Source organism: Vombatus ursinus, unplaced genomic scaffold (assembly GCF_900497805.2).
Source record: "Vombatus ursinus unplaced genomic scaffold, bare-nosed wombat genome assembly UNPS02014779.1, whole genome shotgun sequence".
NCBI classification, from domain to species: Eukaryota; Metazoa; Chordata; class Mammalia; order Diprotodontia; family Vombatidae; genus Vombatus; species Vombatus ursinus.
Window position 1 is genome coordinate 23,190,757 of NW_020954557.1, and position 27,003 is coordinate 23,217,759.

At 36.4% G+C, this 27,003-nt stretch overlaps 1 protein-coding gene across 1 annotated transcript; it reads left to right on the forward strand.

The window, feature by feature from the left end:
- Nucleotides 1-820: 820 nt before the first annotated feature.
- On the forward strand, nt 821-20,315 carry SLC40A1 (solute carrier family 40 member 1). The gene is made up of 8 exons (XM_027865795.1): nt 821-1,214; nt 2,016-2,083; nt 7,998-8,157; nt 10,325-10,440; nt 11,393-11,519; nt 15,306-15,551; nt 16,604-17,257; nt 18,888-20,315. The coding sequence occupies exons 1-8, from the start codon at nt 1,172-1,174 to the stop codon at nt 19,199-19,201; spliced, it is 1,728 nt and encodes a 575-aa protein (XP_027721596.1). The 5' UTR covers nt 821-1,171; the 3' UTR covers nt 19,202-20,315.
- Nucleotides 20,316-27,003: the final 6,688 nt, after the last annotated feature.

Genomic DNA, 27,003 nt, shown 5'->3' on the forward strand with positions numbered 1-27,003 from the left:
ACAAAGAAGGGGGAAGAGGAGGAAGAGGAGGATGAGCACGAGGAGGAAGAGAAAGGAAGGAAGGAAGAAGAGGAGAGAGACAAATACAGGCCTCCTCTTCGGGTAATTAAGCTAAGGGGCTGCGACTTTTCCAAGGTTACATAGTGGTGGAGCTTGGGACTTGAACCTAGTTATTTCCCCTTACAGTCACCCTATTCTCTAAATGCAATGTGTGCATCAAGGCTCTCAGAAAGTTGAAGAAAAGGGAATGGCCAGGGAAGTTATTTTCGTGAAACGGGCTACTCCAGAGATTCTCCTTCACTGGAAAAACCCACGTTGATAGCTTGAGACTTCCACAAGGTGCCATACCATCTGCTCTTCCCCCACCCTCTGGTACTAGGACCGAGTATGCGCAAGCGAATCCTCACCAGAGCCCCTCGGGCGGTCAAGGCTGAGCATATCCCCTCCCTCTCTCCCATATCCCCGCCCCCTTCTTTCCAGGCTCGCCTCCCACCTCTCCCCCCACCCAGGTTCTCTTCGCCTTCCTCCTCAAGCACAGGAGAAAACCTGGACAACTGGAGTCTCCACGCACGAAAATGCTCCCAGGCTTCCCACGTCTCGTGCGCGGAGGTGCGAGTCCTGGAGTGTCTGGGCAGCTTTTTATTGATAAGAGCGAAGGTTCTGCCTCCACGGAGACGACTCTAGTAGAGGGTGGAGGGATGCACCCCAGTTCGCCAGTCAGCGCCCGGCACTCGCGGGGTGAGCTCACGTGGTGCGAGCGCTGGCCAGGTGCCCGCCCTCATGAGCTCCACCCCCAGGCCCGGTATAAGAGTTCGGGTGGAGGCCCTGGCCTCGGTGACAGCCTCGGCAGCTGGGAGCCTCTGTTGAGGCCCCCCCAACAGCCGTCTGGACCCTGCCTGCCCTTCTCTCCTAGCCATAAGGCTATAGCTTTCCAACTTCAGCTACAGTGATAGCTAAGTTTGGAAAGAAAACAAAGAGAAATCCCGGGTTGCCTTTTTTTTTTTTAATTTTTAAAAAGTTTTCCAGCGTATTGTTTTTGTTTTGTTTTCTTGCTTTTTGGTGGTGCTATCTCCAGTTATTTGCACTCCAGTTAACCACAAAAACATCCAAACATCGATAGCAGCAGCAACAGCAGAGGACAAAGAAAAGTCAACAAGGAGCTCCTGTTGTCATGACCCCTAACAATGACCAAAACACTCGTGGAGGATGCTGCGGTGAGTGGGGACATGACCAGCTCTGTTTCTTATATCAGTTAATCTAATGGGTATATGTGGGTAAGCAGGTTGGGTGAAGATGTAGCTATTAGCTGCAAGAATTTTTGGTAGCAATCTTGTATTTTTGGTGAAAAATGGGGAGCAGAGGAATTTATGGGTTCAATAGTTTAGAAGTGAGCTAAAAGGGGTCATTTGTGTACTGTATAAACATGACAGAGAGTCAGTGCTGGGCGCAGTAGTCTGGAAGCCAGGAAGACCCCAATTCCAGCCTTCCTCTGACACATACCGGCTGTGTGACCCTAAGCAAATCACTTAAGCTCTCCATGATCCAGGGAACTCTTGAGGAGCAAAAGTTGCAGAGAAGTTGCTGCCCTGCGATGTAGAGGGACTTTCCTCACCTAAGAGTTCCTTATAGCAATGTAATCATAGATCTATTTCCTATCCCTATGTATAGATATTTAAGTCTGGAATGGGAATGGTGTGGGGAAGAGTGTGTGTGGCCCTGGGTAAAAGGAGAAGGGAAGCAGACTGAAGTGATACCTATCTGTCTTCATTTTATGCAATTCCTCATGTGCTGGATGTACTCAAATTAAGTGACTTCATAGTCAAAAAAACAAGATGTCTCTTTTATTTCAGGAACCTGGTGAGAGTTGCAGGACTTACTTCATGAAGTGATTTAATCAAAATCAATTTTGAGAGAAAGAAAATGATGACGACTAGAGAGATATAGTAGTACAATTAATAAGAATATCTTTTCACAAAGACTGAATGCACTCTTTTCTGCCTTTGTCTCCATTGCAGGATCCTTTAAAGACTATGTTACCTCTGCAAAATTTCTTCTCTACCTTGGTCATGCTCTATCCACCTGGGTAAGTAAAAATGTACTGTTGCATTTGCTGCATAAGTCACACAGTTTACGTTTCCTTCTGACATGTGACCATTGAATCAACTTCCAATTGACTTGTGGTGCTGTTAAAAAGCTGAATCACTTAATAAGCATTTATATATATACTAGCATTCTTACCATCATATTTTTTTACAATTCACATTCTTACCTTCACGTTTCCCAATTGATGTCTCTGATATAAGTTTTATATAGAATTACATTAAAATAGGATACAGGTGTCAAAAATGAAAAGTCAAAATGACACAAATCCTTGAGTCATTTAATATGCCGTGTGTATCTCCTGAGCAGATTGGCACGAAGAATAATGGTGATTCTCCCTTTAAAAGAAGTGAAAATTGCATGTAACTTTTCTTTCAAACTATTTGAAAAAGATTTTTTTTTGGTGGAAGTTTGCTTCCAGTATGGGCTCCTAGGGATTGTACAGAAGGCATTCAGTGGTTGCCAGAATTAACAGTTATGTGTGCAAGAAATAGAATCAATGAGAATGAATATTTAGGTGGTTAAAAAGGCTGGTCTTATATGTTGTTAGCTGTTAGCCATTTGTGAAGCAAACCATTTTGTGGTCCAATGAACCAACATGCTTGAACATCAAAAACTTTGTAGAAATTATGCCACTCATTTGCCATGTGTGCCAAATTAAAATTATATGTGTAGGTTCTGTCATCAGCAAAATGAAAATAATTATACTGGCCAGCTTCACAAGGAAGGTAGGTCAGTCCCTAACTATTGATTTAAGAATCCCTTCATTAATAAATACTTCTTCCTTTAAAAAAATAGGTGGAGTGCATTGTACTCATGTATCACATTATATTAAAAATGAGACGAGAATTTTGAGAGAGAAGCTGAGGATGATTTTAGGATTTTTAAAAATCCTAAAGTTTTATATGATCATCTTTGACCCATTAATGAAATTGGAAAAACGTCTGCACTGTGTTTTTTATGTAAGATAGTCTTAGTTTCTTTAATCTCTCTAACATCTAACAGCAGCTTCTTGGTAGCTGTTTTAAAAAGGCAGGCACATGTCTTAAATCAGGTTGGGCAGATGATAGTGACTCTGCAAATAAACTGTAAACAAAGTGTGGTTAGTGTGAGTTGGTTGCAGTCCACACGGCAGATTCTCTGTCTGTCTTCTTGTATTCTCTATCTATCTTCCTCTCTATTTCTCTTGGGAAATTGCCCTTAGTAAAGTTAAACCTGTAGCTTGTTTTTCATAACCAAATATAAGCCCAGGAGATCAATAAATGGCAGTAGAAACACAGCATTTGTCATTCTTGGTTTATTCACAGGATTAGTCCATGCAGTCAGAAGGTGCTTCATTTCCAAATATTTGCCAGGTTTAAGGTTTATTTCTTTGAGCTTTGGTTAATCGGTCTGGGGGGGTTAGATTGTCTAAAAGGGAGACAAACTGCCACTCCAGCAGGATTTCTCAGTCACTTGAAAAATCACCCCTCCTCCCACAAAGTGATGACCAGTTAATATAATCCCAAAGCAGCCCAGGCAAAGGGAAGGTTAAATATAAAATACTCCAAAATTTAGCTTCTCCTCCCCCTCTCATTTTGAAGTAAAGATTATTAAAATAATCTCAAATACTGTAGTTTTCCTCCTAGTTTTAAATTCTAGAAAAAACATTTTCCATAAAGAATTTCTTCCTACCATTTGGGAGAACTCTTAGGGTGGAACGATTATTTTCACCTGTATTTGCTTGGATAAACTCTAGAAGTTAGGGTTGAATATATTTTTGTTTGATAGTAAGGACCAATCAAAAAATGATTATTGAGAGTATCTCTTCTGTGCTAATTACTGAGTGATAACACAGAAGAGGCCTCTGCTCTCCAGTCACTTATAATTCTGTTAGAGAGACTTGATATCTATGAAAAGATAATGGAAAAATACAAGGTAAAAAGATGAGGGAACAAATTGATCATCTCATCTTTGAGACAAGGGGGAGAAAATTTTATAAGGAAAGAAATCTAGACACCTTTAGTTAATCTCCACTTTTTATATCCAAAGTGGTCATTTGCCCAGTTCATCAGAAATTGGTGCTCAGGAAGTCTATGCCCATGACTGCAACCCTAGCTCTCCTGCCTTCACCTTTAACAAACCTTTGTTAAACTCCTCCTATGTTCTGAGGGTCATTTAGAGAATATATGGCCACTGTCCTCCTGAAATTCACACCCTAGAAGGAACGTGTGATATGTATATAAATAATTATAATGGACAACGGTGCCCTTATGTAAAAAGTGGGTTGCGTGAGGTCTGAGGCAAGAGGAAGAATGCTGACTGAGAGGATCCAGGAAAGCTTTGTGGAAAAAGTATTTGAGCTAGGTTATAAAGTATGAGGAGGATTTCTACCACTTGAGATTGGAGGTTAATGGAGGGAGGAAAAGAAGACATTTCAAGTGTAGGGAAGCTTGCCCCTCTGAACAAAGGCAAAGAGGTGTTATAATTCACAAAGGCGGCACTGTGTAAAATAGTCAATAAAATCAGTCCCTGTTTCTAGAAGAAACATTGTTGGCTACCACCTTATTAACATTCAGGTTGGTGGTTTCATTTTTATAGGCTGTTTACACTGCAGAAGAACTTAGATCATTTTGTCTAGCATCTCTCCCCTACCCCCTGTTTAAGAAATGAAGACACTGAGGATGAATGTGACTTGCTAAAGTCACAGACAGCTAAGTAGCAAAAGTGGGTCTCAAAGCCTCATGTTCTGACTCCAGTCCAGAGCTGTTGGTTTTTTTTTTTTTTTTGTATCAACACCACACTGTCTTGTATACAAAGATATGTTATTATTCACTGGGACAATATGGAAACTGAGGCTTCTTTTTTTCTTCCTAAAAACCTGACATAATGGCGTCAGGGACTACCTTTGATACTACTTTGCCATCACTGCTGTCCCATTCTTGGACTTTCGTTTAAATAGACTCGAATCTGAAATGCCTTATAAGACTGACTTTCTAGTTCTGTTGGAAGTTTAGGTTAACTGGAACAATAGCCTGACTTCCCCATCATGGCTATAGCAGTGGTATGGAGGAAGGGTTGGGGATGTGACAAGGCAGGGAGGGGAGAAAAGAGCAAGAAGGAAAGCAAATTTAATAAAGCGGGTTTCCCACTGGTGTACCTCCTCAAGATGATTCCAAAACCAAGTATTTTGGAAGAAGTATAAGAAACAAAAGAAAAAATGAAGAACTGTATTTCTTAATCTTCAGGTTAGGCAAGAAGAATTTCATGTGCTGATGCAACTTCATAGTTTTTGCACTTGTGCTCGCTTTTGTAGAGAGAGGTACCTACTGTTTTAGATGCTAGAGGAAAATCTTCCCCTCTCTGTTCTCTATTCAAACATAATTCTACCCTCAACCAATGGAATTTTTGCAACATATATATATGTGTGTATATATATATATGTGTATATATATATATATACACATATATATGTATTTGTGTTTGTACATAATGTTAATTATAAAAAACACATTACTGAAATGTAGTTTGTTTATGTTATGTACTTTCAATGATTTTGAAAGCCTCCTGTTTTAATTGTAGCATGTGGTAATTTTTTTAGCATAGCCAATTCTTGGTTAATTTTTAAGCAAAACAAACTTCCTATCTCTTATTTCTCAAGTGAAACTCACTGCCCTGCCCCCTGTGTATTTTGCTTTATAAATCTGGTTTTCAAAAAAACTTTACACATTTTCACCACCAAGTAATTCATTACTAATGATTATTTCTCTTCAAAGCTCTGTTAAATTCAGAATATAAATCCATTCATTACGGCAGAATAGAATAAGATGATAAATCATTTACCATGTTTTGTTCACCTTTGCTAATCTCTCTATAACCTGTCCTTACCAGTTCCACAGCTAAGATGCAATTTAGTATGATTTTTTTTTACCGTAATGAAAAAATGTCATAGCTTGAGCTCTTCCCCTCAGACTTGGGTATATGTTATTTTTTTTTTAATTTCGGGGCTAAATAAGTATCATGATGTAAGTTTATCGTAAAGAATTTCTAATACAGCAGATCTTAATTTTGATGAATCCTTCTATTATTTGTTACTTTGGTTTTATTTTAATTTTATCTTTTTGATGTTCTAAGAAACTTAATCTGTGTATTAGGAGCATGCTAATATGTCTTCAGAGAGGGTAAGACCTGTGATTGATTCATCTAGTATTTCATCTCTGACAATGACATTTAGGTATATGTTGTGAAAGACCATGCTTGTCTTCCCTAACCTCTGAGCTTAATATCAAAGATATCTCAGAAGATCCTAGTTCCCTGGATCAATGATCCGTGAATTTATCTAAATTCTTCTTGAGAATCGATTTTTAGTTTTACTGTTTTAGGTACATTTGAATTCCATGCGCATTGTACCTACTCAGCTGTAGGGAGCAGTGCTTTTAAAAAAAATGAAATTCTCATCCCTTCAATGTTTTAATCACTTAGAAATATATGTTTTGTGTATAAACTTAAGCCCTTTACTAACTCTGTCCATTTAATGTCAAAATTGGCACTTGGTAACCTTATCTTTCTGCATCTAGCTGCTTTTCCTGTTAAATACTTTTTTCTTTTGTAAAATTACCTCAGGGAATAAATCATGTCATAGAATCTTAGAGTTGGGAAGGACCTTAACATTATCAAGCACAACCCTTTAATCTCACAGATGAGGAAACTGGCCTTTTCCTGACTGATGTTTGTTCATTGAACCCTTAAAAAAAAATAACTTCACTTGTGTTAAATGCCCACTATGTGCAAATAACTGTGGAGCATACACTGGGGGATGGGTACTAAGTTTCAATAAAACACTATCCCAGGGGCAGCTAGGTGGCAAAGTGGATAGAGCACTAACCCTGGAGTCAGGAGGACCTGAGTTCAAATGTGACCCTAGACACACAACACTTACTTAGCTGTGTGACTCTGGACAAGTCATTTAACCCCAATTGCCTCACAAAAAATAAATAAATAAAAATAAAACACTGTCCCTCCTTTCAATTTAACTATACTTCTGCAACATGGTTATATTATCTGACTAAGGGTATATCTGGTTTTATCTAAATTTGTTTTAGTTCTACCTTGATCGGTTTTGGTGCATCCCAAAGTATGATGCAATTAGGTTGCCCAGTGGAAATAAGGGATAGGGTGTGGGGGAAACAACTGCTGATTAAGTCTATCTTTTTCTTTAGACTGATGAGTGAGTATGGTTTTTTTTTTTCTTCCATGTCCAAGGCTTTCATTGTGAACTCTGCTAATTGGGGGTATAATGCCTTCTGTGTCCCATCAGGGTTGCCAATTTTAACTCCTGATGATTGTATTATCAAGTAGATGTTGACTTTGGGAGACAAAAATGTGTATCAAAAGAGTTGGGGTTTTTTGTTTTTGTTTTTGTTTTGGTGAGTCCTGTCCCAGTTCCTTACCCACCCATTCCTACCCTCTACCCCACTGAGATTACCTCTCATTTACATTGTATATACAGTACTCTTCTTTCCTCATTTCTGCCTTCTGACTTCCGTCCAGTATCCACTAAAATCTCACCCTCTATAGGAAGTCTTTCCCAATTCCTCTTAATTGTAGTGCCTTCCCTCTTTTAATTATTTCCTTATTTCCTATTTATCCTATATATAGCTTGTTTGTACATAGGTGTTTGAATGTTGTCTCCCTCATTAGATTGTAAGCTCCTAGAGAGCAGGGACCATCTATTACCTTTCTTTGTAGCTGCTTCTAGCTAGTCTGACAGTGATATGTAAGAGGTAATGTCTCACTTGGAATCCTTAGCTAGAGGGGCTCTTCCAATAAGAAAGTAGCTTTCTGTGTGTAATTGTCTAGAAAATGAGAATACTAATGGACTCTTGCATTTCCTTCCATTTTTTTCTCTTTTATTCAAGGGAGATCGGATGTGGCATTTTGCAGTATCTGTGTTTCTGGTTGAGCTCTATGGAAACAGCCTGCTCTTAACTGCTGTCTACGGGCTGGTGGTGGCAGGCTCTGTTCTGATCCTGGGAGCCATTATTGGAGATTGGGTAGATAAAAACCCAAGGCTTAAAGGTTCGTGTTCTTTGAACTAGCCCTCTTCAATTCAAGGGGACAGACATTTGTCTGATCTATATTTAAAAGGGTGTGGGGGAAGAAGAAAGAAACAGTCAGTGAATTATCTAATTAGTGATGAGAAATATTGTGTCAGGAAAACAGCTATCCTTTCCTTCTTGCAAAGTCTTCTACTGTTCCTTCTGCAATGGCAGTTATGATCAAATTGGAGGGCAGCTGAGTAGATGAAAGACTTCAGCCCACCAAATATTTATTAAATGCCTACCTTGATGCCACTTGATGGCAGCATTTTCTATTGGGAGTGGGGAACCTAGATCCTGGACCATGTAGGAATGCCTGTCACATTTGTGCTGAGGGAATAAATAAAGAACTTTAAAAAATACCTATAGCTCCTGATAAAGTCCAGATGTTAATAATTAACATCAAGTGACACTTTTCTGAGAACCATGTTAAACATTAAAAGCTGGCTTAACTCTCGCTTGATTTCTCTTGGAAATGAAATGGAATCTCCTTATAAGACTACTGCTAGAGGATAGGATGTATAACTACCTTATAGGCAAACTATCCTTAAGTGGGGCTTTCATATAGTGGTGTTTGGGAGGATTTGAAATCTAAAATCTGAAAGTCCAATATCAGTGCAAGGTTTTATATCTGTATACATAGAGTAATAGGCCATATTATGTTGGAATTTTCATTAGATATTGTTGCTTCTTACTTACTTTTCTCCACACTGCACAATTGGAGAAGCCAGTTCCACACAGCAAAGATATTAATCGAAGGATTGAACAGTTTCAGTTGTCTACTGACTTATGGCAGTATAGATGGTCAAAGCAGATAATTCAGGTAAAAATTTCCTGAATTACCCACTTAATTGTAACCAAGAAGGCCTGACAAGATTGTTAGAAGTCCTAGAAAATGTAAAGTTAACTTTAACTTCTCTGGTCTTCAAACCAGCTCTCTGAAGGAAAGTTTTGTGTTCTAAATTTATCCCCTAGTTATTTTGAATGTTACAAGGTAGGGAGGGCATGCTTATTTTTTGGTTAGCTCATAATGTTAACACTGGTGAGCTTTAGTCTTTTTTGTAGTAATTAAAAAATTGAGAAGTAGGGTAAAGAAGGTTTTTAAAAATTATTTTTTACTTATATAGCAATATATTACTTTCTAAATGCTTTCAGAAATGATAGAATATTATACCTTCACAATAACCCTATGAGGTGTGCAGGGCAGGCATTCTCTCCGTTCTTCAGATAAGAATCATTCCAGCACAGAAAGATTGAGGGAGTTTTCAAAGGTCACATAAGTAGCCAGGGGGAAATTTGGAACTTCCATTACCTTGTATGCTCCTTGAGGGCAAGGACTGTCTTTTACCTCTTTGTGTATCCCCAGCACTTAGCACACTGCCTGGCACATAGTAGGTACTTAATAAATATTTATTTATTGATTAAAATGTTTATTGATTGACTTGAACCCAGGTTTTCTGACTCTAACTCTAGGCTTCTAAGATTGTCTAAGTCTAGACTAATTCTAGATTTCTAATTCTTTCCACTATCATCTGCTCTAGAAATGCTAAAATTGTTTGAGGAGAAGATAACTAATGATTTGGCAGGAACAATATTTATTTATTCTTGGCAAACTTCTCTATGTACTACTTCATCTTGTACGTTTCAATTGACCATGTAGAAGATTACTAATTTTAGCTGTAGTATAAATAGTTTTCATATCTTATCTGTGGATCTTAAGCAGGAAATAAGAGCTGTGTCATTTCTTTGTAATAGAAGCAGTGAGGACTTGATTTCTTCTTGAATCAGGATAGTTACCAAAAAAAAAAAAAACTGAACCCAATCAAAAATGAAATAAACAGTTTCTCACGTGATGCTTTAGGAATTGCTCATTATGAGTGATCATAGTCACTTGTGTTGGGTATACCTTATTTTGTGTGTAAGTTATTCTTGTTTGATTTAGAGTATGATTGGGGGAGGTATAGAGAATAGCTGAGATAGGATTTAATTCAGTGAATCAGCAGAGTTGTTTTGTGTGTATTTGTAGGTGTATGCTACTTACTGCACTTATATCTTTAAGCAATTCCAACACTGAAGTGAAAGTGAGTATCATCTCACCCAATACTGTTGTGTATTATAAGTAATTGTTTTTTACTCTCTTACTGTAGTGGCCCAGACTTCTTTGATTGTACAGAATGTTTCCGTCATCACATGTGGTATCATCCTAATGATAGTTTTCTTACATAAAACTGATCTTCTGACCATGTACAATGGATGGGTTCTTGTAAGTTCTCAATTAAATACTTTAATGAAAAGATATTAACAGGTGCTAGTAATAAAAGATTTAAGCATGGTTTCTTCTTTTAATTCTGTTCATAAGGTTTCAGCAAATTGTTGAGAGCTGTCTGTTACTATGAGGGACTACATTGCTATTGGGATTAACCAATACTATAACTCTCAGACAAACATAGTATGATGACTTGGGGACTGAATTAAATGATTTCTCAATAGCCCTTCATACTGTGGTTCTATGGTGGTGGCTGCATCGAGAAAAGAGGAATAGTGTTATGAAAAACAAAGGGCTGAATGTCACTTAATGAAACTGGGCCATGAGGAAAGAAAGAACAGATATTCTATATATTTCTTTCTGTGGGCATGTGTCTGAGGGAAGGGTTTGGAAGAGAATAAGTATTTATATCTTGCTAGGCACTAGGCTAAGCAGTTTTACAAAAACTATCTGATTTGATCCAACCCTGTTAAGTAGGTGCTATTCTTATCCCCATTTTACATTTGAGAAAACTGAGGCAGTTTAAATGACATCTAGTAAGTATCTGAAGCCAAATTTGAACTCAAGTTTTCCAGATTCCAGGCTCTGAGCTCTATTCACTGAGTGGCCTTGTTGCCTCAACTCTGTCTAGAGAGGGCATACTTCACAAACGTATTTTTGGCCATTTTGCCTTAAATTGTCTTTATGAATATTTCAACATTTACTTAATTTCTGTAAAACAAATGACCTAAGATGAAGAAAATAGATGAATTCCAAAGTACTTTCTAACCTTGGGGGACCTCTAACACATTTTACTAATGTATTTTGAAAATAAAATGAATGTTATGAAATGAAAGTTAAAATTTGAACCACTTAATTATGTTACCAAAGAATAATGTGTAAAGTTGTTGCGAAGGAATTCTTTAAGATTAGAATTTTAACCCTGATTTCTCCCTTTGTGATTCCTTAGACTTCCTGTTATATTGTGATCATCAGTATTGCAAATATTGCAAATTTGGCCAGCACTGCAACTGGGATCACAATTCAGAGAGACTGGATTGTTGTTGTTGCCGGGGATGATAGAAGCAAGTTAGCAGGTAAAATGTGGTAGCCTTTGTTTTCTTTTTTCCTCCCTTTTCCCCTCCCCGTCTTTTAACTGGCTCAGTTATTTAAGGAAATATGCAAGTCAGTGTTGACAAGGAAGCTTTTTTTTTATGTTTGAAAAACTCTCTAACATTAATAGTTGGAAAGCACAGTACTTTTGTAGTCACACTCCTAATATCAGTAGCCAAACCCAAATGACAATGACAAAATTGGTTTGTATTATAATGATAAATTTACAAACAATTCTTAATATATTTAAAAAGAGAAGAGAGGAACATTTTTTTTTTTCCTCTCTTGATTCTGTTAATTGGATTGTTGTTTTTTTCTCATTTCTAAGAACAAGTAGTCAGTTGATTGCTGTCTCAAAATCAGGAAGACCTGGCTTTAAGTCTCCCATCTGACCCCTCGTGGCTGTTGTGACCTTGGGCAAGAGCCTTGACCTTTCATAGCTCTGCATCAGTGGTGTCAGACTCAAATAGAAATTGGGCCACTGTCCTTGCAGGCTGCACGTTGACTTAAAAACACATATTAACATTACCTATGTTCTATTTTTCTATTTTGTATTTTTATTTATTTTGGTAATTGTTTCCCCATTACATTTTAATCTGTTTCTGGTGGTATAGGGAATGTTGTGAGTGTTTGACCCCTTTGCTGTAAACAGCTCTTTAGGATTACAATACATTGGAGGGAAGGTGCTGACCTGCATTGATAGATAGAGTTCCTCATGTGGTAGTTATCTATCCCAATAAAATCACAGGTCTAGTCACTAATCTTTAGAACATGAGAGGCAGGGTTGCGCACTAGTTCAGGCTAGTGCTGGACTTAGAATCAGGGGGACCTGAATCCAAAGCCCATCTCTCACTCTTATAGTTGTGGGAACCTGACTGATAACCTTTTTGAGCTTCAGGCAAACTAACTGCCCAAGATTAATCCACTGTTATAGATTGGTCACCATCTGTGGGTGGAGGGAATTTACATACCAGTTGACTTAATGTAGTAAAAGCTTGAAAAAGAGACAAATAATATTCATTAGTCACCATCAAGGATATCAAAGACTGAAGAAAAAAGATGTTTTTACTTAATACCAAAAAAACTTTTATTTTGATGTTAAGGTGAGAAAACAATTTTTTATTGGAATCTATTGTGTGTTGACAGTAATGTAGTAGACATTTGAGATACTAAGTAAATAGACACTATATAATCCCTGCCTGCAGAAGCTTAAATTACTGATTGTAGATATGAAAAATAATATTGGTTTCTGTATACATCACATTCCTCGCCCCCCCCAAACTGAGTGTCCTGTAATTCATGTTCTCTTTTATCATAAAACATACTGTACAGTTTTCTTTTTCCTTTCAAATATCTCTCCTTTTAGGAGTGTTTCCTGTATTCAGAGCAATGTAGACCAATACTTAAAAGAACTAAGAAGATTTGAAAAGTATCATTGTAGAGAAAAGTGAGACTGTTAAACACCTATACTAATGAGACTTAGAGTCACCCATTCTACTTGCGTCTCTCCTTTACTCAGGAAAAGCTTTCTAGAAGATTTTAGTTTTTTTTTTTAAGATTTTAGTTTTGATTAGGGATTTGCAGGAGAAAATAGGTATGGAAAATTCAAGGGTACATTACTTGGACCAGGAAAGTTGTTGGCATGGGATGTGCTGAACGATATTGCTCCAGAATTCATGTTAGTTCATAATAATAGATGAGACTGTGAAAGAGGTACCAAAGTTAGTGGGAGACTTTAAAGGTTAAAAGAAGAGTTTGGATTTGATGCCATTGCAGTTTCTTGAAGAAGGGAGTATTTTATAGTAGCAATATAATAACTTAAATGGTAATGCCATGGGGATCTGCGTGAACCTATTAACAATTTAGTGCAGGAGAATGCAGTTCAGAAGACTTTCACCTGTGTATCACCTGGAACTAAAGTAATGATTCTAATTTTCTCATTAACCTTTCTTCCTGTGACCAGCTGTTAATACTTAGCATATCATATCTATTTTACATATTGAAGTCTAAAATAAGGCCTAGCCCTTCTGGAATGCAGGCACCTAATGGGTATGACTCATTCTGAGCTTTTTTTTTTTTCTCTTAAAGTCCCCATCATACTGATTTCTCTGTCTCCTTCTCTCTGTCTCCATCTCCCTCTCCTTATATGTGTGTTGTGTGTGTGTGTGTGTGTGTGTGTGTGTGTTTGTATGTGTTTGGTAGGCTAGTTCCTTTTAGGCGATGAATAATTTTTAAAAATGCTGAAATGATTGGCTATTGCATGCCCAACTTAGAATAGCTGCTCATTAATGCATCTTTTTTAAGGGGTCTGTATATGTATATATGTGCATTTTCCATGTCTCTCAAAACAATAAAAGCATCTGTAAATATGTCAAAGAAAAAAATCGTTTTTTTAAAAACCATTTGCTTTCATGTAAATTGATTTGTTAACTAAAATCTTGGTGTATTTTATTTTTTTCCTACTTTTCCGAAGCGTAGTTTTAAAGGGTTTCCTTACTTGCCTATGCTGTTCATCCTAGAAATCAATGTTAATATCTAGTTTGGTTTGTCCACTGTCATTAGTTAAAAATAATTTCACATTCAAATAGTAGCTTGTACTATGTGCTATTTATTGAATGAATCCTTGCTATTTAAAATTCTCATTTTACTTGTCTTTCTCTTTAATTGTAGTTAGTTACTTAGTTTCATCGATTAGCTATTACAAATGTAATACAAACCTCCAAAAATGAAATTGAGAAAACTTTTTTTCTATTTGATAGTAAATACAAATTTGGTAGAGTTAGTAGTTGTGCAGGAAGCAATCAACACATAATAGTAAGGAAATTGAAAATTGTTTATAGCTACAAAATGAGGCAGAGTTCATATGACCTTATCTATTGAATTAAAATTAGTCCCACTTATCTTTATCTTTCAGATGAAAGCATTTTTTTGACCCAGATTATCCAGGTATTTGTTTTAATTTGACACTTCTTTCCTGGCCATGTGGGTTGTATCTACACATAAAAAGTATAAGAGATGGAATCTCAATTCAATATGAATTTCAAAAGTGATTACTGTGGGGCAACTATGTGGCTCAGTGGATAGTATCATCAACCCTGAAGTCAGGAGAACCTGAGTTCAGATTCGGCCTCAGACCAAACACTTGACACTTATTAGCTGTGTGACCCTGGGCAAGTCACTTAACCCCAGTTGCCTCAAATAAATACATAAATAGCAAAAACAGCCTCATTTAAAAATCAGTATTACCCTTGCCTCTCTAGAGAAACTGGGAAACATGTCAAAGTTCTTCTGTTATCAATAGGTATTGTATATTCACCAGTTTAATGGGACCAACTGGAAGGTAATTGACTACCAGAAGGAATTAGAAAAATTGTTAAAGGCAATTTTTTCTAACTACATGCTTAGTATTCTCAATGCCTTTCTGTCAAGGTGCTTTGAACAATACACAGGATCTGGTTAATTCTCTGAAATATAGGAAATGACAAGACAAGTAGGTTTCAGGCCTAAATTTTCTTTCTTATACAATGACTTTTTTTTTTATGAAATAGAATCAGTTTTGAAATATAGTCATTTCCAATTGTACAAAAAATTTGAGAGACTTTTATTATAACTTGAAAAACTATAAATATTTCTTCCAAAGCAATATGTACTTTTTTTTTTTTAAAAGAAGCTTTTTGAGATTAGGTCTGTCTTGATATCATATGTATGACTTTTTCTATTTCTCTTATAGATTTTTTACAAATGTCTATCATTCAATGATTTTTCCACAGACATGAATGCTACAATACGAAGAATTGACCAGTTAACTAATATTCTGGCCCCCATGACTGTTGGTCAGATAATGACATTTGGCTCTCCAGTGATTGGCTGTGGGTTCATTTCTGGATGGAATTTGGTGTCCATGTGTGTGGAGTACTTCTTACTCTGGAAAGTTTACCAGAAAACCCCAGCTCTGGCTTTGAAAGCTTCTCCAAAAGCAGATGAAACAGAACTGAAACAACTGAATTTACAGAAAGGTATTCTCAAAAAAGATGATCAAACCTTGTATCCTGATAGTCAAACCAAATGACTTTGAACATATTCAGAGTTTCACAAGCATTCAAGGCCCCCAAAGAGGTAGCTTGTTGTAGTAGGTAGAGAGTTGGGCCACAAAACCAGTAAATCCTGGATCCAAGATCCTTCCTAGCTCAGTGATCTCTGGCAAGTCTTTTAACTTCTCAATGTCCCAGGAAGCTTTGTAAGACTATAAGAAAAGGCACAGACCTGCATTAGTAGAGGGAGTTTCCTTGCTCAGGAATTCTATATGCTAATGAAGTCATAGGTCCAGTCCCTATCTTTATCCTCTATCAAAGCCCCAGCCCTAATTAATGAGGAAAACCCCAAGCTTTCTTTAATCTATGTGGATCTTATCAGGTTTAGCCACCTCTTGACTACCTGGTGGACCCATGGGGAAGCACATGAGGTATGGGGAGCAGAATAGGGTACGATTATTCAGACATCTTAAGGAGGAGTTATAGGGAAGTTGACATAAGAACAGACAGAATAAAATGAAGATGTGATAAAAGAGCACATTCATAAAATTAGTCAACTAACAAGCATTTTTGGGCAGTTACTATATGTGAGGTACTGTGCTAAATACTGAGGATGCAGAGAAAGACAAAAGACAGTGCCTACCCTAAAGGATATTACATTCTAATGAAGGTGACAACATGCAAAAAGAAAAAGGAAAGAAGGAACAAGTGTAATCCTTATATAAAGGATGTCATTAAAATGTGGGTATGGCAGACTTTGTTGTTTAGAAAATTCTCTAGAAGTTCACACTTCAGTTGCTTTTTGATCAGAACACTGAAATTATTATTGAAGTAAATATTCAGATAAAATAATAAAAGACCATAAATAATAAAAAAGTTATTATTCTAATAAAATAATAAAAGAACACATTGCATTTGGGAAAGTGGAAGAAAAATACAAGGTTTTTAAGTATAGTCATAAGATAACTACTGAATGGCTTGTTCTCTTAAATTAAATGCTTAAGGATCAATGCTTTTTTTTTCTTTCAAATTAACAGATATTGAGAAAGTCCAGGAGGGATCCCATCTGATGGGTGAAAAACATTCTGAGAAGTCTGAATATGACAATGAAGAAGAGCCTGGCTGTGCTTCCCAGATAGCAGAGCCTTTCCGTACCTTCCGTGAGGGATGGATCTCATACTACAACCAACCCGTGTTTCTTGCTGGATTGGGTCTTTCTTTCCTCTATATGACTGTCCTGGGCTTTGACTGCATCACTACTGGCTATGCCTACACTCAGGGTCTGAGTGGGTCAGTGCTCAGTCTTCTCATGGCAGCCTCAGCTATCACTGGTATTATGGGAACAATGGCTTTCACCAGACTACGAGAAAAGTGTGGCCTGGTTCGAACAGGTGTAATCGCTGGAATAACCCAGATGGCCTGTTTGACCCTCTGTGTGGTCTCCGTTTTCATGCCTGGAAGTCCTTTGGACTTAACAGTTTCTCCCTTTGAAGACATCCATACTAGATTAATTCAGGGTAATGAATTGTCTCCAGTACCTACGGAAGGACCTGAAACTTTCTTCACAACTGGAATGTACAATTTACTAAATGAGTCTTATCCTACTGAGGGATACACAGAGATGAGTCCAAAGCCTGTATCTTTAATCTCTGTCAGTCTGCTGTTTGCAGGAGTCATTGCTGCTAGAATTGGTAAGAAAGTTTTTTTTTTTTAATTTATCAATCACTTAAGGAAGACAAATAATGCAGAGATAGAAGAGTAAAGATATTTGCTCCTTTGAATACTTTTTGAAGTAGAATTTAGTATACTTAAGTATCATTAAGAATAACTAGATGCTTAGGGTTTAAGGATATTTCTAAATATTCTTAATTCTGATAACCTTAATTCAGGTAGCAACAAATTTATAATCAAACTAATATTTACAAGTCCTTTCCCCACCTCTAGCATTCCTTACTTTGTTCCATTGGAATTAATTGCTTAAGAAAGCTTAATGATTGGGAAAGGGGAGTAGGCTATTGACTGCTTCATTACAATTTTATTTGGTAATTCAGAGCTTTCATAGCTGTACCACACAAGTCAAAGATTTTTTTTTTACTTACAGATTTGTCACAGTATAGTTCCATGAGAATAAGGCAGTGTTTTAGAGGTTATTCAGAAAAAAGAATAGATGAGAATAGCTATCTTTTTTTGTGGTTTGTTTATTTTGTTTTTGGTAGATCTAAAAGGAAATATTGGTTCACAATGTAAGAATTACTTACAGAGCAAATTTAAGTAATAATTAATAGAGTGCTAGCATGTTACTTCTGGACTTCGTTTGAAGTGAAATTGCATTCATCTTGTGGCACGAAATGAGTGCACTAATTTATCAGACATATCAATATTCAGCCAAGACAGATTTATCGTAAAGAATAAAGCATAGATGTAGAGAGTTTACTAATTATGTTGTAAAGAGACTTTAAGCCCTTTATCATGAATATATGTGTTATTCCATTCTTTAAAAATATTATTTCTAGTAATCTTTACATGTGGCATCACAGATTGGATTTCAAAGACTTCCTTCCATGTTGCATATTATACTTTATAAATCAGTAGCAGAATAAAGTTGTGATGGCACTCAGTTAAACTCTTATTGAGTTGTTTTGAATAACTTAAGGAATTAAGTCATTAGCAAATATCATGGTAAGCCTCTATGGGGAATAGTAACATTGGATTTGGAATTGGAAAGGAGGATAAATCATTTAATCTACACCCTCACTTTATAGATAAGGAAACAGACTCTGAGACTTTTTGACTCACCCAGTATTACACTGGTGGTAAATAGCAGTTCTGGGATTTTAACTTGGGTCATCAGAAAACAAATTTATTGTTCTTTCTACTACACTGTATGAGACAATTGGTGTCAGATCAAAGAATCTAGGCAGGTACCCTAAATCTTCAACCTGTATGATCTTGGGCAAGTCATTGAACATGTCTGGGAACCTTTATGGACTTCGGTTCTTACCAACGATGAAGGGGTTGGCTCCAATGACCTTTAAACTTTTTAGCTCTAAATCCATGATCCTCTAAGAAGTACTCGATTTATGTGACATTTAAAAACTTTGAAAGTTTTTCCTTATAAAAAATCCTATGAGATAAGTGGTGAAAGCATTCTTATTCCCATCTTTTACATATGAATAAACTGAAGGCAGTACTGTCAGATCTTTAAATTTTTATTTTACAAATAAAGTAGGGTATTATTTTAGAAATCTGAAAATGTGATCATAAATCAAATATGGAAAAATGAAAACATTTTGTATCTTTTTTTTGTTACTATCGTTACAGGTCTTTGGGCCTTTGATTTGACTGTGACACAGTTACTACAAGAAAACGTAATAGAGTCGGAACGAGGCATTATAAATGGTGTACAGAACTCTATGAACTATCTTCTAGATCTTGTGCATTTCATCATGGTCATCTTGGCCCCCAATCCTGAAGCTTTTGGTTTACTTGTGTTGATTTCAGTCTCTTTTGTGGTAATGGGTCACATGATGTATTTCAGATATGCCCAGAAAACTCTTGGAAATCAGCTCTTTGTTTGTTGTCCTTATACAAAAACAGTCTCCAGTGAAGCCGAAAGTAATGTATCTGTTGTGTAACACAGTTAATTAGTTGTTGCTATCCCTGTTACTGAATTATAGCACCAGTCCTTACTTTAGGGCACCCATAAATGGTCAAGATGTTTCTTTTGAGTTTATGACCATTATGCCTTAAAGGGGTAAACTTCAAAGAAACTAAAAATATGTAAATTTGAGTTAAGAAGTCCCCTTCATATCTAGGGATTAAACAACTAGGAAAAATACCCCACCAACTGAAATGGGGGGAATAATTGGTAATGCTAATCTTCCACTTTTGCCCTGAGGGTAGAGAGAATGTAGAATAGAAAAGTGATGTTTATGCTTTAATATGGTTGCTCTTTGATAGATGTCCATTATCTATCCATCTATATGCTCTAGAATTCAGATGCATTACTTGCCCCCTAAAATGGTAGTTGTACTCATTCTTTTTGAGTAAGACTAGCCTCATGTTCCTTGTATCTTATGCCCATCATTTAAATATAGTTATTAAAATAATTTCTCCTCCAACTATGAAAATTGGAGTTTGTTAACCTGGTCTCAGTATTATCCTATTGATGGTGAGGGTTTGAGAAATATGTGGAAAGTTTTGATAGTCATCTAGTGCTTTCTTGCCATGGATATTTTGGTTGAACTTGGGAGAGCACATTTATTTTTATATAACCACATGGTATAGAATAGAGCAAAATATATTACACACATGTAGCACTTCATATAACAAGCTAGCATGTAAACTGCAGATGTAGTTATAGCATTATAACCATCTTTACATAAAAATTCAAGACATGCTGAGAGTAGTCTTCATATGGCAATAACTGGATTACATAAACTAGGAGCTAGAAATGAACATGAGAGCGACATAGCTGCATTTTACTCCTGCCACTGAATTAAATCAACTCTGTAATCTTGGATTATGAGAGTCTTAATGTAAAGTATGAAGAGCAAACTGGCAAAGTTTTTGTTTTATAAGCCATCTGACTTGCTTTTAAGCAGACTTTTGGTAAAGTAATTGTATCTGTACCCTTTTGTAGCCAGAAACCATTTTAAAATAGTTGTATGAGTACAAATGGGTTCATAAATGTGCTCCATCTAAATGTCTTCAGAAAAAAATAAAGAACTTTTGCATTTTGCTTTCTAAGGTTTACCAGTCGTTATTGAGTATGCCAGCACCAAGTTGGTACTTTGGCATTAGCCATTGATGCACTTTCATGGAGACTGCAATATATTGCTATGAGCACTTTCTTCTTTTTTTGTGTGTTTTAAGTTTAATCTTTTCCTTTTTCCTTTTTCCTTTTTCCTACAATATGACCATGTGATTTACTTTGTTGTAAAAAAAATCTTTGTAATAAATATTTCTATATAAAAATGTTTCCAAAATGCTTTTCCTTACGCACTTTGATGGGGCGTTTGCCATAGTTTTGTTTCAACATATTTTTCACAGAAGGAACTTTGAAAGCTACAGTGTTCTATTTTCCCCCTCTTCATGTTCATGTGCATGGACACACAGAGGTCATTCAGACAAATTTAGATGGAGCCTAGGTGGTGAGGAAATGGTTGATTGTCCAGGCTAGTGTGATACAGCTCAGAAGGTATGATCTTTTGGCATCATCCACTAGTGAATGACTCATAAGAACTTGGCCTCATATTTCACTAAAGAATTGGAGGCCATGTGCCAAGAACTCCCTCCTATTACTTCCTCCTTGTGTCACTCGGATGCCTTCTGCCACTATCTTCATCACCCTTCTTCATGAAGAAGTGGTCTTTCTTACCAAGGCAAACCTCTCTACTCGTGTAAGTGATTCAGTTTCATCCCAACTTCTCCGGCAGATTGTCCCCTCTATCATCCCTACTCTCTCGCTAATCTTCCATTTCTCTTTTTCTGCTGGCTATTTCCCCATTTCCTAAAAATATGCCCATGTCTGTCCCATCTTAAAAAACAAAACAATAAAATTCTCATTTGACTTATCCATTCCTGCCACCTCCAGTCTCATATCTCTTTTCCCTTTTGTGGCTAAACTCCTTGTCTACAGTTTGTGCCTCTAGTTTCTTCTTACTCTCTTCTTAATTCTGCAGTTTGGCTTACAACCTCTTCAACTGAAACTGATCTCTTAATTGCCAAGTCTAATGGCTTTTTCTCAGTCCTCATCTTTTTTGACCTTTCTTAAAGCTTTTGATACTGTGTGTCATGCTCCTCTCCCTTTGGTACTTTTCTATCTAGATTTTCATGACACTCCTAGTCTTCCTCCTGCAGGATTTGATTCCATGTTTTCTCAATCCAGCATGCTTTACAATGCCATGTTTCGGTCTAGTTAAATTACTCTGCAAGTAAATTATAACTGGCAGACCCTTGCTTGGCTCCATGAAATTGAGGAAGTTATATTAGGGTAGATTTGTAGTAATTATTATGTACTTGGAAATAGTAGCAACATAATGTGATATAGTACAAGATTAGAAGATATGGATTTGAATCCCAGCAATGATAGTTGCATGGGCAAGTAACTGAAACTCAGAGATTATCTTTAAAACGGGGGGACTAGACCTTTAAGGTTCTTTCCAGAACCGAACATCATTATCTAAATTAGGTAGTAGAGTGATGGGCATGGTGAGAAAAGTTGAAACCTATATAATAATTTAAGGTTTATTATCTCTTTGGAGTCTCACAACTATGCGAACAGGTAGAGATGCTCAGCGGTAGAAGTGAGATTAACACTTGGGTCTTCCTGACTCCAGGTCTGGTATTCTATACACTATTTATCACATCTAGGACTTCTTTCTACTCTACAAACAAGGAAGGAAGATTGAAGTAAAGAAAAACCATTGTGTATCCACAAAATCCTTGCCATTCTCTGTCTTTTATGTAGGTTGGATAGGGGTTGAAGTGGGAAAAGTGGATTTGGGATATTGGGAGTTATTTTTTACTTCAGCATTAAATTATACTTTAATTTAGGAGGACAATATGCATAAAATAGGTAGAATGGCAAGAACAAGTAGAAATTTATGCAAGTTTTAAATCCTTCATTTAGCCACTAAAATGATTTTTCTAAACTGCCTGTTTGACCTTATCACCCCTTCCCCACTACCAATAAACGCCTATCATCTCCAGGGTCAAATACAAAATCCTCCATTTGGTGTTCAAAGTCCTTTAGAATGTACCTCGCCCCTATCTTTCCAGTCTTCTTACCCCTCCCACCACATACTCTCTGATCCAGGGATATTGGCCTCCTGTCTGTTCTCTGAACGAGACATTTCATGTCTCGTCTCTGAGCGTTTTCATTGACTGTCTCCTATGCTTAGAATGTTCTTCCTCCTCATCTCTGACTCCTGGTTTATTTCAAGTTCCAGTTAAAGTCCCACCTTCTATGGGGAGTCTTTCACAATCTGTCTTAATTCTAGGACCTTTCCTCTTTATTATTTCCAATTTATCTTGTATATAGCTTGCTTGTACATAGTTGTTTGCATGTTGTCTCCTTGTTAGGTTGTAATCTCTGAAAGGGCAAGGATCATCCTTTACTTCTTTTTTTATCCCAGCACTTGTACAGTGCCTGGCATATGGCAGACATTCCTTATTGACTGACTAAAATTCTATTATAATACTACAAAATAATTTGTTAGGCATCACATAGGAGACACCTAATCTCCATCTGGTAACTGTGATATTGATGCCAGTGAGAATTCCACTATGTATGCTTTTTTTTTTATTCCATGAGGATTATACAATTAAATGTAAAAATCTACTTTACAATACCACTCTACTAGTTTATCAAGATAAGTTTTAACTTTTCTTTTTCCAAAATAGCGGCTAATATGGCTTGGGATTTCTTTATTCCCAGTATGTCTGTTAACTTTCTTTTCCTATCCTCTTTTGCCCTAGATAAGAGAAAAAGCAAGGTTAGACTAGAATGCCAACAAAATCCTTTTCACAAAACGTTGGAAAAGTCAGAACTACCTTTAGTTTATTATGTTTTAAAAGGTAAGTGACTTTTTCCTTAAACTGGAACTTGTTCAACTTTTCTAAGGGCAAATAGGAACCAGTATTTTATCTAAAGAATGGACAAATGGTAGATCAAAGTACAAGTAATTACTTTTTCCACAGTTCTTCAACTTGATTTCTCTGTGTCAGTATTTTTTTTTTGTGAGCATTTTTCTTTGTTGCATTCTGTTGGAGAAATAAAAGTTACAAAATATATTAATAAAATCTCCTCAAAATAGTCAATTAACATGTATCAAATGCCTACTATGTGCCAGGCACTGTGCTAAGAACTGGAGATACAAAAAAAGGGAAAAAACAATCCTTCCCCTCAAGGTCACAGCCTGATGGGGGAGACAGTATGCAAAAACCTATGTGCAAATATGCTATATACAGATAAATTGAAAATTCCCAAGGGAATGTAATAGGAAAGGCTTCCTGTAAAAGACTGAATTTAGATGAGATTTGAAGGAAGCCTAGAAACTGTAGATTTTTACTTCATGAGTCTAATTGTAGTAATGACAAACAATTCAAAGGGCTTTAAGGGTTAATACCAGCAGAATTATGTACCATAAATGCACAGAATACTTCATAATTGATTAGACAACTTATGTGAAATCTCTACTGTTATGAGCTTATAATCATTTAACATTAGACCTAGTACAAGTTCCCATGTAATTAAGAGCATGTTTGAATTGTATTATGTACTTAATCCTGGAGAGAATGACTTTTCCCAAAATAAATTTAAATTTTATATCTACATCAATCAGATCCCAGATTCATGGAAGTACCAACATGCAGAGGAATTTTCTTTTATATATATATGATTTATAGTTTTTAAAAATTATAGTTTATAAGACATTTAACAAAGTCTGACACAGCATAATTCTTTCAGGTTAAGCAACAGGAAATCCTTAATGTTCATGTGGTTTTTTTTTTTGTTCTTGTTGTTCTGTTTTTTTAGGACTTGGCCCAATGTTCTCCTCAAAATAAAGAATATTACTTGATTTCCTTACTCATAAAATATAAAGAATTTCTGCTTATGTTTCTGCTTATATTAACTTTTTTTCCAGTGTTAGTCAACATACCTGATTGACTTGTTTTTAAGTGTTTTTTGAATCTCATGTAGCACTTAACCCTCCAAGATTTTTTTTACACACACACTGTAGAAATGAGTAAATTATCCATTTTCATTCTAAACTAATTTCATCTGTAATATTCATATACTGTAGGTGAGACAATTTTACTGGTTTGAATTACCTAGCTAATTGCTTGAATTAGTTACTTTTCTTGATTTATGCTTTTTTAGTTCACATAGCCACATATCCATATGAGCCAGTCTAGAAAAAAATGTTAAATTGTCAAGTTTCTTTTAAAACCAGTAGTGTTTTTTGGTTCAGCCTATTTTCATTTAATAGATTTTTGTACATTTACTTAGACAAAAGCTTTTAACCAAGTTTACATTATCTCTCTCTGTTGAAATAAAAACCTCTTTCAAGGAGCTTGCATTCAATCTGCAGAAGCAATGTGTAAGTATGTTGTTGTTGAATCATTCAGTCATGTCTGACTCTTTATGGCCTCATGGACCATAGCACACTCTTCCATCCTTCACTATCTTTCAAAGTCTGTCCAAGTTCATATTCATTGTTTCCATGATACTATCTATCCATCTCATCTGCCATCCCTCTTTCCTTTTGTCTTTCCCAACATCAGGGTCTTTTCCAAAGCGTCCCATCTTCTTATGCAGCCAAAGTATTTAAGCTTCCACTTCAGTCTTTGACCTTCCAGTGAACAGCCTGAATTAAATTCTTTTAAGTATTGACTGATTTGACCTCCTTACTATCCAAGGGACTCTCAAAAGTCTCCACCAGCACCACAATTCAAAAGTGTCTGTGGTTCTCAGCTTTCCTTATAGTCCAATTCTCATAGCTATACAATGCTATTGGAAAAACAATGTCTAAGTACATATAGACAAAATAGGTCCAGTTTTGTTAAACATAAGGTAGTTAGTAAGGTTGCCAAGCCATCACCCCTATACTAGCTATACTCTCCTCCCTTCCCCAGCTTGACCCCTTGGTGAACCAGTTCAACTCTGTAGTGTCTTCTCTTCAATTTCTTGCCCTCTTCTCATATCATCGTATTTGCCTTGCAAAGTCACAATCTTGGATCATTCCCACATTCTGCTGCCTTCTCTCTTACACACATGCTGAACAAAGCTGGAGAAAGTCTCAAAATCATTCTGGGTCTACTACAAAGTTATGTTACATAATCTCAGCTGGGCTCTCATTATAGCAAAGCAATCTTTTTACACCTCCTTAATTAATTTACTCTCCCACTCACCACAATGGTTCTTCAAGTCTTTTCATCCCGTCTCAAACCTCCAATGGCTTCTCCTCCTCCCACTCTCTGAGACTAAAACTTTGCCTCATATTTTACTGAAAAAAATTGAGACCATTGATTAAGAGGTATCTCTTCTCCCTTCCTCATTTCACATCAATCAGATGCTTTCTGCTACTATTTTCTGCTATACTCCAGTATCACATAATGAGGTGGTCTAACTCCTTGAAAAGACAATCCCTCCACAGGCACAAGGGATGCCATTCTATTTCAACTTCTCCAGGATATTGCCTCTTCTTTCAGCTATCCTCTCTCTCACTTATCTTCAATCTCTCCTTGTCTACTGGCTGCTTCCCTACTGCCTACACATATGCCCATCCATGTCTTCCTCATCTTCAAAAAATCCCCACTTGATCCATTGACCCCTACTACTGATAGATCCATATCTCTCCTCCCTTTTGAAGCTAAAATTCCTTGAGTAGGCTATCTATAATGGTGTCTCTACTTCCTTTCCTCTCATTCTCTTCTTAACTCTCTGCAGTCTGGCTTCTGAACAGAAAGTTACTATCTCTTAATTGCCAAATCTAATGGCCTTTTTTTCTCAGTTCTTATCCATCTTCACCTCACTGAAGCCTTTGGCATTTGATACTCTTGGCTTTCTAGGTTTTATGGCACTATTCTTTCCTAGTTCTCCTCCTCCCTATCTGACCACTCTTCACTCTCCTTGATTGAATTTTCATCCAGGTTATGCCTACTAATAGGATCCAGGATAGAACTTAATGGAAAGAAGATGGAAAATGCTCCAGCAAAGATTACAAAAAAGTGTGTCATCTGTTTCCTAGGGACAATGTCGATCACTGTAAGTAATGAGTCCAACTGCCTTTTAGTGTTGCTTTTGTTTAAAATTTTTTTAGTCACTTGTATATGGTCTTTCTTGTTTCACTGTACTGGTTCATACAAGTCTTCCCATGTTTCTTTGAATTCCTCATATTTGCTATTTCTTGTGGAGCAATAATATTCCATGATATTCATATAATATACCTTAATTTGCCAGTCATTCCCAATCATTGGGCATGCATTTTGTTTCTAGGTTTTATTATTACAATAAGTGGCTAAGGAAGATTGACACCTTAGAACCTCACTCAAGAACTGACAACCCTGAAAAATTAAAAAGGCTCAAATAGGAAACAACTTGATACAAATTTTACAAAATTTAAAAAGAAAAGAAGAAAAATTTAAGGAATTTGATATAAAAATCTAGAAAATATATATACATTTATATAAAAAAACCTGGAAAATAGATCAAGGAGAGATAACCCAAGAATTATCAGACCATTTGAAAATCATAATTAAAAGAAAAAGTCTGGATACTATATTTCAAGAAAGTATAAATGAAAACTGCTCCTTCCTTTCACTGGCGTGTTCCTCCCAGAACTGAGTAAATTTTTTGAAATAGAAGTGCAGGTGACAAGAGAAACATAGGAAGGTACACATGTTTGTTAATTAAAAGGGAATATGTAGG

What these genes read in the sequence shown, in the direction of transcription:
- SLC40A1 (XM_027865795.1), top strand. Translation starts at nt 1,172, where the DNA reads ATGACCCCTAACAATGACCAAAACACTCGTGGAGGATGCTGCG. An exon ending in CACTCGTGGAGGATGCTGCG is followed by an intron (nt 1,215 to 2,015) that starts GTGAGTGGGGAC and finishes TCTCCATTGCAG; the next exon opens with GATCCTTTAAAGACTATGTT. An exon ending in TGATAGAAGCAAGTTAGCAG is followed by an intron (nt 11,520 to 15,305) that starts GTAAAATGTGGT and finishes ATTTTTCCACAG; the next exon opens with ACATGAATGCTACAATACGA.